The 13,541-nt window shown below is 44.3% G+C and overlaps 1 protein-coding gene across 1 annotated transcript in view; it reads left to right on the forward strand.

Annotated features, from left to right (window-relative positions):
• LOC126109744 (chymotrypsin-1-like) overlaps positions 1-13,541 on the forward strand; it is a 95,995-nt gene that overhangs the window by 56,303 nt on the left and 26,151 nt on the right. The window contains exon 3 of the mRNA XM_049914799.1: positions 8,111-8,226. Within this exon, the coding sequence (XP_049770756.1) occupies positions 8,111-8,226 (116 nt within the window). The remainder of the gene's footprint in view (positions 1-8,110; positions 8,227-13,541) is intronic.

Below are 13,541 nucleotides of genomic sequence, written 5' to 3' on the forward strand. Positions count from 1 at the left end.
AGGGAACGTTGTGAAATGATGAATGGGTCATGAATTAAACACTGTTCCACACGTTTGGCGGTTTTTTCCGTAATATACCACGATTTACGAGATGGTGGTTGGGGTGAGACCCTAATGGCAGAGCTTAAATTTGTTTTCACACTTCACCCTGTATCATGTCGTGCGTTCTTAATATTTATATTCCGTTTTGCCACTGTGTATCTTCCTACAGGTAACGTTACGATGATGGCAGTTGAAATCAACCCTATCATTAGTTCTGCCGTCGTGCATAATCAGCGAAGATCTATCGTTGCCAACTGCTGTCGCATAATTGGTTTATTTTTGTTAAAATATAATTTTCAACAAACCTTATGTTTTTTTAGTTTACTATTAATGTTGATTCAGATTTGCTATTCTTGTTTACAAGAAAAATTTCGCAGCTGTTCAGCTCCGTATACATGCGCAATTTTTTCATCGTCACCGAAGATCTTCCATTATTAAATTTTGCAAGAACTTTGTTTCTTTATAAGAGAGGTTGTTTTTCCACTTTCCATATCAAAATGAACGCCGAGACAATGTACCGACACAGAATGATCACCGTACCTTGGTTTGTGGAATATGTATGCAGATGCAGAAACGTAAAAACCTATTACACTCGTTAGAACCCTCTGTCGCTAGAAGACACTGAATTGTTGTAACATAGCAGTGTGTGACGTAATTACATAGCGCACCCAGAAGGCAAGTTTTCCTACCTTTTTTAAAACAAAGACAGCATAGTTACATGAGAAACTATATTGGCAACAGGTACAGCAATGTTTGAGCTGTTTTTCGACATAGTCACAAAAAAAACTGACACACTTGTCATATTTGGGATCAAATTTTGAATTCCTGTGTCGTAGAATTCTGGCACATGTGAACGGAACCAGCGTGTGATAGTCATATTTAGTTGTCAAAACGTTGGCCGGAGGGCAGGAATTTCTTGAGGTGCAAGATGAGATGGAAATCTCTGGGAGCAAGATCAGGCCTGTCTGCCGCGTGAGCAAACAGCTCCCAGTCGAACCTGTGCAAAACAGTTGCTGTGCGTCCAGCTGTATGGGGGCGAGCATTGCCATGGAGCATGGCAACACCTGCTGTAAGCATTCCACGCCTTTCGTTCCACATGGCACGTCACGGTTACCGTATTGTTTCACAGTGTTGGTGTGCGTTCATTGTTTCACCTCTGGGCAGGAAGTCAATGAGCAGAATGCTGCTCCTGTCCCAGAACACCGTAGCTTCACTTTCTGCTCTGACACAGTCTCTTTGAATTTCATCTCGGCGGGAGATCCACTGCGACACCAATGCATTGACTGCTGCTCGGTTTCCGGGGTCGAGTGAGAAATCCACATCTCGTCGCCCGTGACTATCCCGTCGAGGAACTCATCCCCGCCGTCATGATACCGTTGCAAAAATGGTAGTGCTGCTAAAGCATTTCGTTTTGTGCTCGGGTGTTAGGTTCTTCGGCGCCCACCTGGCGCACAATTTTTTGAACAGTAGGTGCTTAGTGACAATTTCGTGCAATTTTTTTCTTTATTGTTATTTCACTCCCCAAAATGGGGTAGGCTGGCAGTGGCACAATACACCACTCTCAGCCAAGAGAGTTACAGAGAAAACATAGTCAAATGAGAAAATAACACATAACATAGAATGGTATAAAGTGATGAATTAACAAGAACAAAAATAGATGAGTAGAAATGGTAGATTTAAAAACAACATAGACGAGAGCCATACACACATGCAGAGAATGAACACTGTGAGTCAACACGAAAGTAAAGAAACACCACATGGGAACACAAATGAATGACGCTGGCGACACTGCTGATGCTGGTGGAACATAACACTGCACACGGCACTAGAGTAACACTGACACCACAATGAAAACGTTAAGAATCACTGCACCGAAGGGGACCTACCACCGGCTCAAGTTAGGTGGGGGGGGGGGGGGAAGAAAAGAGGGGAGAGGCGGTAGGAGGAAACCAGGAGGGGGTAGAAGGGTGGCAGTGGAGGGGAGAAGGAAAGGAGCTGGAAGCCTGGGGGGGTGAAAAGGAAAACTAAGGTGTTTGGCAGGGGAAAAGGAGGAAGAAGCGAAGGGGAGAGGGAGGGAGAGATGGAACCCAGAGGAGGGGGAGAAGAAGGAGGGATTAGATCTGGTAGGAGGGGTAGATGAAAGGCAAGACGACATCATCCGGGAGGAGGAGTTGGCGGAAACCAACTTGGATGAGGATGTGGAGATGGAGATCAGGTGGGACACTGTGGTACAGGCGTGGCAGCGGGCTAGGGTGGGAGAGGATGGGGGAAACCGAAGGATGGGGGGAATCCAGTTTTCGGGAGACATATATGATCTGCATTCATTTTAGGAACAGGAGGAGATGGGGGAAGGGAATCAGATCATGAAGGATCCGCATGGGGGATGGGAGACGGATGCGATAAGCAAGGTGGAGTGCATGGTACTCAGGATTCAGAGGGATTTGAAGTAGGTGGTGGGGGGGGGGGCAGAGATCCAAGCGGGGTGGACATAACATAGGATGAGGCGGATGAGGGACTTACAGGTATGTAGGATAGTGGAGGGGTCTAATCCCCATGTTCGTCCAGAGAGGAGTTTGAGGAGATGGAGACGGTTACGTGCCTTGGCTTGGACTGTGAGGAGATGGGGGGGGGGGGGGGGTCCAGGAAAGGCGGCGGTTGAGGGTGATGCCAAGGTACTTCATGGTGGGAGTGAGGGCGATGGGGTGGCCATAGATAGTAACGTAGAAATCTAGGAGGTGAAAGTAGGGGGTGGTGCGGCCTACGATGATTGCCTGTTTCGTGCAACTAGTATCGTGATACATATAACTACATCTATATGGATACTCTACAAATCACATTTAAGTGCCTGGCAGAAGATTCTCTATCATTCCAATCTCTAACTGCGCGCAGAAAAAAACGAACACTTACCTCTTCTCGTGCGAGCTCTGATATCCTTTATTGTACAGGATGAGCACAAAGTCTTGCCCTGATTATAAAAATTTGTAGCAGAATACCGTTTGACATAATAAGTTATATTTGATGCCGTTACATAGGTTAGTGTTACTAGTTGTTGTGACCAATAGATGGCGCTAGGACTCCACAACACCGACGAGGTCTGTTAGGTGACGTTAATTGCTGGCGAAATGGCGTCGAAGCAGGAGAAAGTGCAATGTGTGCTTTGGTTTCACGCAACGAAATCGCCCATCAGTGTTCAGCGTAAATTTCGGGCTTCTTATTGACGTAGCCCTCCTGACGTTAAATCAATAAAGCAATGGTATGCAAAGTTTAACAAAACAGGCAGCGTTGAAAATCGCCCTCGAAGTGGCAGGCCTCGTGTGAGCGATGCAACTGTTGATCGTGTTCGGCAATCGTTTCAACGGAGTCCGTCTAAATCAACTCGTCAAGCATCACGTGAACTTCAAACACCGCAAGCAAGTGTGGTGAAGATTCTTCATGAAAGGCTGAGGTTGCATGCTTACAAAGTGCAAATCGTGCAGTCGTGCAGACCTTGCAACCAAATGATTTGATGACACCTGCTGAATTTGCAATTGAGATTCTCAACAGGATTAATGGCGCTGACGATTACTTAATTCGCATATGCTTTACCGACGAATCCACCTTTCATGTCAGTGGAATGGTAAACAGGCATAATGTCCGTATATGAGGTTTCGAGTCTCCACATGCTACTGTACAGTTAAAGCGAGACAACGAAAAAGTGCATGTTTGGTGCGGCCTCATGCATAACAAGGTTTCCGGACCGTTTTTCTTCGCGGAAAAATCCATTGCCGCTAACATTTACTTAGACGTTTTGCAACAGTTCATTGCCCCACAGTTAAGAGAATATCAACCATGGATACTTTTCCAGCAAGATGGAGTACACCCCACTGGGCTTTGATAGTACGTCATTTCCTGGATGAAACATTTCCGGATCGATGGATTGGAAGGAACGGTCCAAAACCCTGGCCACCCCGCTCTCCACACATTACACCCCTTGACTTTTTTTTTTCTGGGGCTATATCAAGGACAGTATTCTTCACACTAGTTGCTGACGTCGACGACTGAAGGCTAGGATACAAGCTGCTGTGGGTACTGTGACAGAACACATGTTACGAAACACCTGGCGGGAACTGGAATACCGCCTCGACATTCTCCGAGCTACCAAGGGAGTATACGTTGAGGTTTACTAACACTAAGCTATGTAACGGCATAAAATGTAAATTAGTATGTGAAACGGTTATCCTGTAATAAATTGTTATAATCATGGCAAGACTTTGTACTCACCCTGTATTATGACGATCGTTTCTCTCTATGTAGGTCGGGGTCAACAAAATATTTTCGCATTCCGCGGAGAAAGTTGGCGATTGAAATTTCGTGAGAATATTCCGCCGCAACGGAAAACGCCTTTCTTTTAATGATGTCCACCCCAAATCCTGTATCATGTCCGTGACACTCTCTCCTGTATTTCGCCATAATACAAGACGTGCTGCTCTTCTGTGAACTTTCTTGATGTACCCCGTTCAACCTATCTGATAAGGATCCATTCAGCGCACAGCAGTACTCCAAAGGAGGACGAACAAGCGTAGTGCAGGCAGTTTCTTTAGCAGATCTGTTACATTTTCTAAGTGTTCTACCAGTAAAACGCAGTCTTTAGTTTGCCTCCCCTCCAACATTTTCCATGTGTTCTTTCCATTTTAAGTTGTTCGTAATTGTAATTCCAAGGCATTTAGTTGAATTTACGGCCTTTAGATTTGATTGATTTATCGTGTACCCAAACTTTAACGGATTCTTTTTAGCACTCATGTGGATGACCTCACACTTTTCAGTATTTAGCGTGAACTGCCAATTTTTGCTACATACAGACATCCTTTCTAAATCGTTTCGTAATTTATTTTGATCTTCTCATGACTTTATTAGACAACAAATGACAGCATCATCTGCAAACTACCTAAGACGGCTGCTCAGATTGTCTCCTAAATCGTTTATATGGATAAGGAATAGCAGAGGGTCCTTAGCACTATCTTGTGGAACGCCAGAAATCACTTCTGTTTTACTAGATGACTGAAACTTCCTGGCAGGTTAAAACTGTGTGCCGGACCGAGACTCGAACTCGGGACCTTTGCCTTTCGCGGACAAGTGCTCTGCCATCTGAGCTACCCAAGCACAACCCACGACCCGTCCTCACAGCTTTACTTCTGCCAATATCTCGTCTCCTACCTTCCAAACTTTACAGTAGCTCTTCTGCGAACCTCATTCTGGTTACTTGATGAGTCTCCGACAATTACTACGAACTGTGACGTCGAATCCAGTAACATAACTGAGACGATATTCCATAAGCATTTAATTTCACTAAAAGCCGCTTGTGTGGTACAGTGTCAAAAGGCTTTTGGAAATCTAGAAATACGAAATCAATTTGTATTCCCTTGTCAGTAGCACTCAACACTTCGTGTGAATAAAGAGCTGGCTGTGTTTCACAACAATGATGATGTCTAAATCCATGTTGACTGTGTCAACAGACCGTTCTCTTCTAGGTAATTTATAATGTTCGAACGCAATATATGTTCCAGAAACCAGCTGCATATTCACGTTAATGATATGGACCTGTAATTTAGCGGATTACTCCTACTACCTTTCTTGAATATTGGCGTGACCGGTGCAACTTTCTAGTCATTGGGTGCAGATCTTTCGTCAATGAATGGTGTATATGATTGTTAAATATGGAGCTATTGCATCAGCATACTCTGAAAGGAACCTAATTGGTGTAGAGCCGGGACCAAGACTTGCTTTTATTAAGTGATTTATGTTGCTTCACGACTCCGAGGATATCTACTTCTATGTTACTCATGTTGGCATATGTTCGTGATTCGAATTCTGGAATATTTGTTTCGTCTTCGTTGGTGAAGGAATTTTGGAAGGCTGTGTGTAGTAACTCTGATTTGGCAGCACTATCATCGATAGTATTTTCATTGCTATCGCGCAGAGAAGGCATCAATTGTGTCTTGCCACTAGAATATTTTACATACGACCAGAATCTCTTTGGATTTTCTCCCTGTTTCGAGACAAAGCTTCGTTGTGGAAGCCATTATAGGCATCTCGTATTCAAGTCTGTGTTGAAAATGGCTTCTGAGCTCCATAATGGTGAAGCGATTGTTCTTCAGGATGTGCTGCCACACTCGCTCAACCGTCTGGTCATTGATGAGGGATGATCACCCACTGCGCTCTTCATCGTGGGCACTTTGACGTTGGTTGTTACTTCGAATTCCTGCTTCAGAGTCTCATCACTGATAATTGATTTGTGCTCCTTCGCTGCGCAGGATTAGCCGAGTGGTCTAAGGCGCTGCAGTCGTGGACTGTGCAGCTGGTCCCGGCGGAGGTTCGAGTCCTCCCTCAGGTGTGTGTGTGTGTGTGTGTGTGTGTGTGTGTGTGTGTGTGTGTGTCTGTGTGTCTTTAGGATAATTTAGGTTAAGTAGTGTGTAAGCTTAGGGACTGATGACCTTAGCAGTTAAGTCCCATAAGATTTCATACACATTTGAACGAATGGCATCTAGTGATTACAGTGCGTATGGCGAGAGAAGAGCTCTGACCGTCGACTCGGCCTTGGCGCACGTGTTTCGCGCATCCACGACGGCCAATCAGATCGAGAGCTTTTGTTTACGTTACCATGGCAACGCCCCAGTGTTGCCGTAGTGCTGAGCAACCGCTGCTGGCTCACTACTGCCCATCCGTATTGAATACTGGCAGCTGTGAGAGCTCTACTCTCGCCGTACGGGGTAAAGCTCACGTACCAAGTCACTGAGCTCACACAACCAAATCATTCTGTTGTTTCTGCTTCTCTACTGACAGTGCAGTACTCCGCACCCTCGTTTTCACTGTCAGGTCCACCCCATGTGACATCTAGATGTCTATTCCACATTACATAGGGGTGTCTCGATATTTTTGTTTAGCTAGTGTGTGCTCGCAAGAAGATGGTCCGTGAAGATCCCTTATACAGGATGTTGTAGAAGTGTCTGTCAATGTTCAGCGATATGACAGGAATTATCATTAGAAACAAAAAAGTCAAGTAAACATCAGCTCTAAAACGCATACCGTGAGAGCTATGAGCAATACTTGATCTTCGATGCTGTGAAACAAATGTCTTCTACTGCAAGCTCTTTGCCTCCCATATTTTGGGAAGTGGTATTATGGACCAAAACAAGAAAAAAATGCCCAGTAAACATGTGCCTTAAAGGCCCGCCTTACAGCTATGGGTACTTCTTCATTAGAAGAGTTGTGTTTCAAAGTAGCGAAAATGAAGAAGTGCTCAAGCTCTTAAGGAATGAATTTTTGAGCACTTGTTTACTGGACTTTTTTTCTTGTTTTGGTCCATACTACCACTTCCCAAAATATGGAAAGCAAAGACCTTGCAGTAGAGGAGATTTGTTTCACAGTATCAAAGATAAAGAATTGCTCACAGCCCTTAAGGTGTGCGTTTTAGAGCTCACATTTAGTTGACTTTTTGTTTCGAATGATCATTCCTGTCATATCCCTGAATATTGACCATCACTTCTGGAACGCCCTGTATTATGAATGTGAGTGTGCACTTTCTCAGTTATCCTCAGATTTAAATACTTTGTGACTGGCGTTTCAACAAGTCGAGTGGTAGAGGTCATGTGCCAGCCAGTTGCTGTTCTCACTCGGGCATCTTTTTCTCACTGTGTTGCCTTTTTCACAGGTACTCACAGTGTCTTGTCTATAGCTGAGTCAGCACAAGTCGATCCCTGATAGTTAAGTGGGCTTGACGTGTCAGCTTTGAGGGCCTACGTTACCCAGTAATGTCACGCGATTTTATAAACGTACCTGTGGCATCGCTTCAGTATTGTCACAGCTCTATAGAAGTCTGTTGTTTTCGCCTGTAGCCATTAGCGCTTCGCAACTGAAAACTTGCAACAGCGCTACGCTCTGTCAAGGGTCATCTTACGCCATCTCGTACGGTTGCAGCTGCCGGCAACACCGCCCCCTGCCACTGCAACCTGTCAGTCACCAAGTTATTTTAATCGGAGAATACAATGCACCATGTCCGATGCTAATGATCGCGTTACTAATTTTCCAACAGGCGAGTCTGTGGTGGCACCAGGACGAGTTTCCACTGTGCGGGGCAGTCGTCATCGATGAGCGCAACCTGGTCACCGCCGGGCACTGCATATACGACGGCATCATGAGACCCACCAGGTCAGTTCACCATGCGAGACACTTTACTGTGCAGTCTTTCTTCCTCTCTGTTGTTGGTGCTTACAAGGGATGGTCATTAAAACTGTAACACCAAATAGAAGAGAAAGTAATAAAATTTTAGTTATTGTTCATATACAGTACTATACTCCGTATGTGGAGAGAAGAGCTCTGACAGTTGATGCAGCCTTGGTGCACGTGCTTCGCGCATCCACGACGGCGAATCGATCGTGAGCTTTTGTTTACGTTACTGTGGCAACGCCCCAGTGTTTGCATAGTGCTGGGTGACCACTGCTTTCCGTCAGTTGTGCTACGTTCAGGTTTGTGTGTATATGTGTGCATTCTGCTACTTCTGTGAGTTTCTTGCCATGTGTATAACTGGAAAATGGCTGCCTGTAGTGCAGAGAAGAGGGTTTTGGGGAAAGAGCTATGCTGAAATCCCAGGCACACGAATTTATATACATATTGCGTGCTTGCTTTGAAAAGGAAAGGGACAATGGTAGGCCCTTGATATAAGTAAAGCGGTCGACAGAGTGGCAGAAGCATTGAACATCTCTACAGCGGCAGTGAAGAGAGTCACAAATGATAGAGGCTGCCAGTTCAGCTGCGAGCCCTGTTATTGTGACGCTTGGAAAGTCAAGGAAGAGATCGTGTCGTGTGCCTGAAACAGACAACTTTGACGAAAGTGCTATCGGGCACCACATATACACGTACTACAGCAGCAATGAGTGTCCAACGCTTAAACCGTTGATGGCATCGCTGTCGGACAGTGGTTTGTTCACAGGCGGAATGACAAGTCTCTCCATAGTTCTGAAAAAAATTGGCTTCCGTTGGAAAAAGTTCTCAGGACGAAAGGTATTGCTGGAACACGGAGACATTGTAGCGTGGAGATGTCGTTACCTGCGCGAGTTGATAGCAGTGAATCCGGAAAATGTAATATGGATTGGCGAAACATGGGTCAACGTGCGTCATGCACTTTCCATTGCGTGGACAGACGACACACGCCACGGAACTATGAGTGTGCCAACTGGTAAGGGAGGGCGACTAATTATAGTTCATGCTGGCTCTATGAACAGTTTTGTGCCCGGAGTTATGATGATGTTGCAGTCAAAAAAAACGTCGACTACCACGAGGAGATGAATGCGGATACATTCAGAGAGTGGTTCGTTGCCGGCCGGTGTAGCCGAGCGGTTCTAAGGCGCTTCAGTCTGGAACCGCGCGACCGCTACGGTCGCAGGTTCAAATCCTGCCTCGGGCATGGATGTGTGTGATGTCCTTAGGTTAGTTAGGTTTAAGTAGTTCTAAGTTCTAGGGGACTGATGACCTCAGATGTTAAGTCCCGTAGTGCTCAGAGCCATTTGAACCATTTTGAACTGGTTCGTTACTTGTTTGCTACCAAACGTCAGTTCCGGTAGTGTTTTTGTAATTGACAATGCGCCGTACCATTCTGTATAATTAAATAAGGCATCAATAGCTGCTGCAAGGAGAAACGAAGTAGTAGGCTGGTTGAAAGACAATAAAATTCTTAGAGGAATTGGAGATTTTCAATCATCTCACTCGTCATGATGGCCTCATTCTCAACGAACAGCTGCAGCTGCGAAATAAAAACTTTTATCACTGTATAAAGCCTTTGCTTGATCTTTGATTCAGATTTCCTGATGCAGTTGACTGAAATATTGTTTTCCTGTCACATCTTTGCTGTTTTCTTGTGTGTCATAACTAACGTTTTTATGTTACAAAGTGTATATTTAAAGCAGATAAATATGTAACTTCATCCTGATATTATTAATGCTTACGTTATGCCTGAATCAGCTGCATCACAATTTCATGTGTCTAATTTTGAATGTACAGTAGCCTAGTTGTTTCTGCGGCTACTAGATGGCGCTCGTAGCAACACCATGTTTACTTGCCCACACTTTCTAAAGTGGGCACCTCAGTCTTGTTGCAACCCTTGTCCACAGTACGAGCAGCCCTTAGCGGCTCGCCATCTGAAAAATGTCCATGACGTCGCCTTTCCGGCTGAGATCTTTTTTAATATGTGACTTGTAAGTACTGCATCTTTTCGAGTCAGTACAAACTTTAATTTTATTAATGTACTATATACCTAATGTTTTAGTACAGTTAGTCTAATTCTGAAGACGACGCTCATAGTAGCGTCGAAACCTGGTCAATTTTTGACTTAATACTTGTGACCGAGGGCTTATTTGTTACAATATAATTCTGACACGGTCACTGAACCTTCGCAGCTATGTTTAAAGTTTTAATAAAATAGGCTTTGAACAGAATATGCGAAAAGCGGAACTTCTGGAATTAGTGAAACGATACAAGCCACAGAAGACGCATTATGTGATTGATACATTAGCAGAGAACCACGGCCACAAAGTTACAAGTCTTCCACCGTACCACTGCCATTACAGAGCAGTTGAACTCACTTGGGCTCAAACAAAAGCAGATGTTGCGGAGCGAAACAAAACCTTTACGTTTCGAGACACAGAGACGCTGGTAAATGAGGCTGTTACACGAATGAAAGCAGAAAATTGAAGGTGTAAGAGAAGAATCCGTTCATAATATTGTAATTTCTTTATCAGACGACAAGGACAGCAACAGTGAAGATACCGAAGACTATGTGGTCGTGACGAGAGGTGATCTTGTGGTTTCCTTTCCCCTGCACGAAAAATAGAGGTGATGTCATTTGATATTTTACGCGTGCAATTTGACTTACCTTGTTAATGCTGAAAATCTGATTGTGTGTAATTTTTATTTTGGCTGAAAAGATAGTCATGGTAATTTTTTTAGTGATGTTACCGCCGTTTGACGGTAATAATTTTTATTAATTATTGTTATACAATCCAGAGCTCGGCAATAGACCATTTTCAAGTATGGCAACATATAAACGTCACAAGATATCAGACTCGTATGAAATACAGCGACATCTGAACCGTATAACAATAAAATAAAAATTGTTGCAGTCAAATGGCTGTAACATCACTAAAGAAAATATTTGTGTATTGTGAAAAAATATTCCATCAAGGAACACATAGGTCAGCAGAATGCTGCCCGTACAGGAATGCTGCAATGAATGACACAGCATTGTTAGGTTTTGAAGGAGCGGAGTGTTGCTGTGGGCCAAAGGTTGGGACAGGAAGATCCGTCACCCTGCTCCCCCCGCCGCTGGCTCGTTGCCCGTCCGTGTCGATTACTGGCAACTGCACTGCCAGCTGTCACAACTCTTTTTCTCAATGTACGGAGTATAGCGAACCCAGCAGCTTTGCAATTGCTAAACGAGTGTGGGAATTGGATGCACGTCCTAATCTTGTTCTCCCTCCTTTATCTGTCCATCTCCTCCTCCTCCCCCTCGCCCTTCTTCCTCCCCTCTATCCTCCTTCCTTCCCTCTGTCCTTCTCCTCCTCCTCCTCCTCCTCCTCCTTCCTCTCTATGCTCTCCTCCCCACTGTCTCTCTCCTCTTCCCTCCTCACTATGATCTAGAGCCCTTTTATTGTTACTGTAAATTAATATTCCATTGTAGTATTCTAAATCATAAACCATAAACTCTACTTCTGTTTTTTGTGAAAACCAGCTGCGAGAAAGAAAACAAAACAACAGACTTGTATGTACAATTTACCTTTAAATATATGTAATGAGAATATGTATCTGGAAGAAACGATTTGTCAGACTAAGAGAAACAAAACAAAACCACACATTTTCACTACAGAGCACAGCACAGCATTTTCTTTCACACAGACGGTTGTAACAGGCAACTTGTACATTTACGAGGGTTGCCCAGAAAGTAATGCACCTCATTTTTTTCTTCAGCAATCCTTTATTGAACATAATGAGAATTACACACACGAAAGAATGGTGTCTTACTTACACACGCCACTTTTCCACGCAATCCCCATCCCACCCTATGGAATTCCTCCAGCGCTAAACAAGGACGTCTATGAATACTCCAGTATCAGTGACCCTGGTGTACTCTTCCAGGTTTCATACTCTAGTATCTGTGTCCTTGGTTTACACTTCTAGGTTTAAGAGCACATATTGTGAATAAACTTACTGATGCCGCGCGTCATTAACAGAAAATTCTTCTTAGTCTTTCTTCAAGGCCCTTGGACTTCTGTAAACAACTTCTTTCATGGTTAAACTATACTGTTGTGTGTGTCCTTCGTTGCAATGTTTAAACTTTCCTCTTTTCAAGGAACGTTGTAACTTCGTTTATATCATCCATAACTGCTGTGTGGGAAATCGAATCCCCTTCTGCTTTAATGTGCCTGTTCCATCCTCTCATATCTGACCTGCTCAAAAATTAGAGGCCCACCGTTTTCTTAGAGCAACACACCACTGCAGTGTGGCACAATACGTAGGACCACCGTTTCTGTTTGCTTTGATGAAGCCAGCTAGCTGCGACTCTTGAGATATTGTAACCTCACCGGACAAAATCTTAGTCAGCCCATTAAAAAACCACACTGTTCGCTTTAGAGCGCTATAGATAGTGTAGAACTGGTACGAGGCGGTCAAGTGACCCTCCACTGCTGACATAGACATGGTAGTTATTTTTATTTATCGTATCCAAGACATCACCATTTTACAAAAAAAAAAAATTATATTACAATGCAAGAGAAGCAGTTATAATACAATAATACATGGCTATAAGGTAAATTAACTACAATAATATAGGAAAGTATCTAACATATAATGATAAGCGCTAAGGATGCGAAACAGAGCGATTTTCATATCCCACGTGAAGCCCAATACACTGCAGCTTGAATAGCCTTGTCATTTGCTTCAAATAGGTCTTGAGTCGAACACGGGTTGTTTAGTTTTAGTTTCCTGCAGACCAGTAGGTGTTGTGGGTCTTGCTGTTCTCCACACTCGCAGGGCTCGTCTGCACTGATGTAGCCCCATTTTTCCAAGTTTTCTCTGCATCTTGATACGCCTGTTCGTAGTCTATTCAGGGCTTTCCAGGTCGTATATGGGAGTTCAGAGCCAGCTGTCGGTTCTTCCCTGAGGCTATTCCCTGGTCTTCCTGGGTCCACATTGTACCACAGCTCTTCTCGTCGTGCTCTAGGCGATAAAAGAGTTGCTTCAGTTGTTCGTAGGAAACTCTTCCTTGATTTAAGTCGGCGAGGTTGAAGATTGTATCCGAACATTGGATGCCTGGGATCTGTCTCCTGTTTATGTTTCTCGATTTCTGCGGCAGTCCTTCTTCTGATGTCTGGCGGGGCTATGCCCATGAGGTGGTACAGCTGCTTTGTGGGAGTTGGGCGGAGGCATCCTGTCACGATGCGTCCAGTCTCATTCAGTGCTATATTTACTTGTTC

Source organism: Schistocerca cancellata, chromosome 12, assembly GCF_023864275.1.
Source record: "Schistocerca cancellata isolate TAMUIC-IGC-003103 chromosome 12, iqSchCanc2.1, whole genome shotgun sequence".
NCBI classification, from domain to species: Eukaryota; Metazoa; Arthropoda; class Insecta; order Orthoptera; family Acrididae; genus Schistocerca; species Schistocerca cancellata.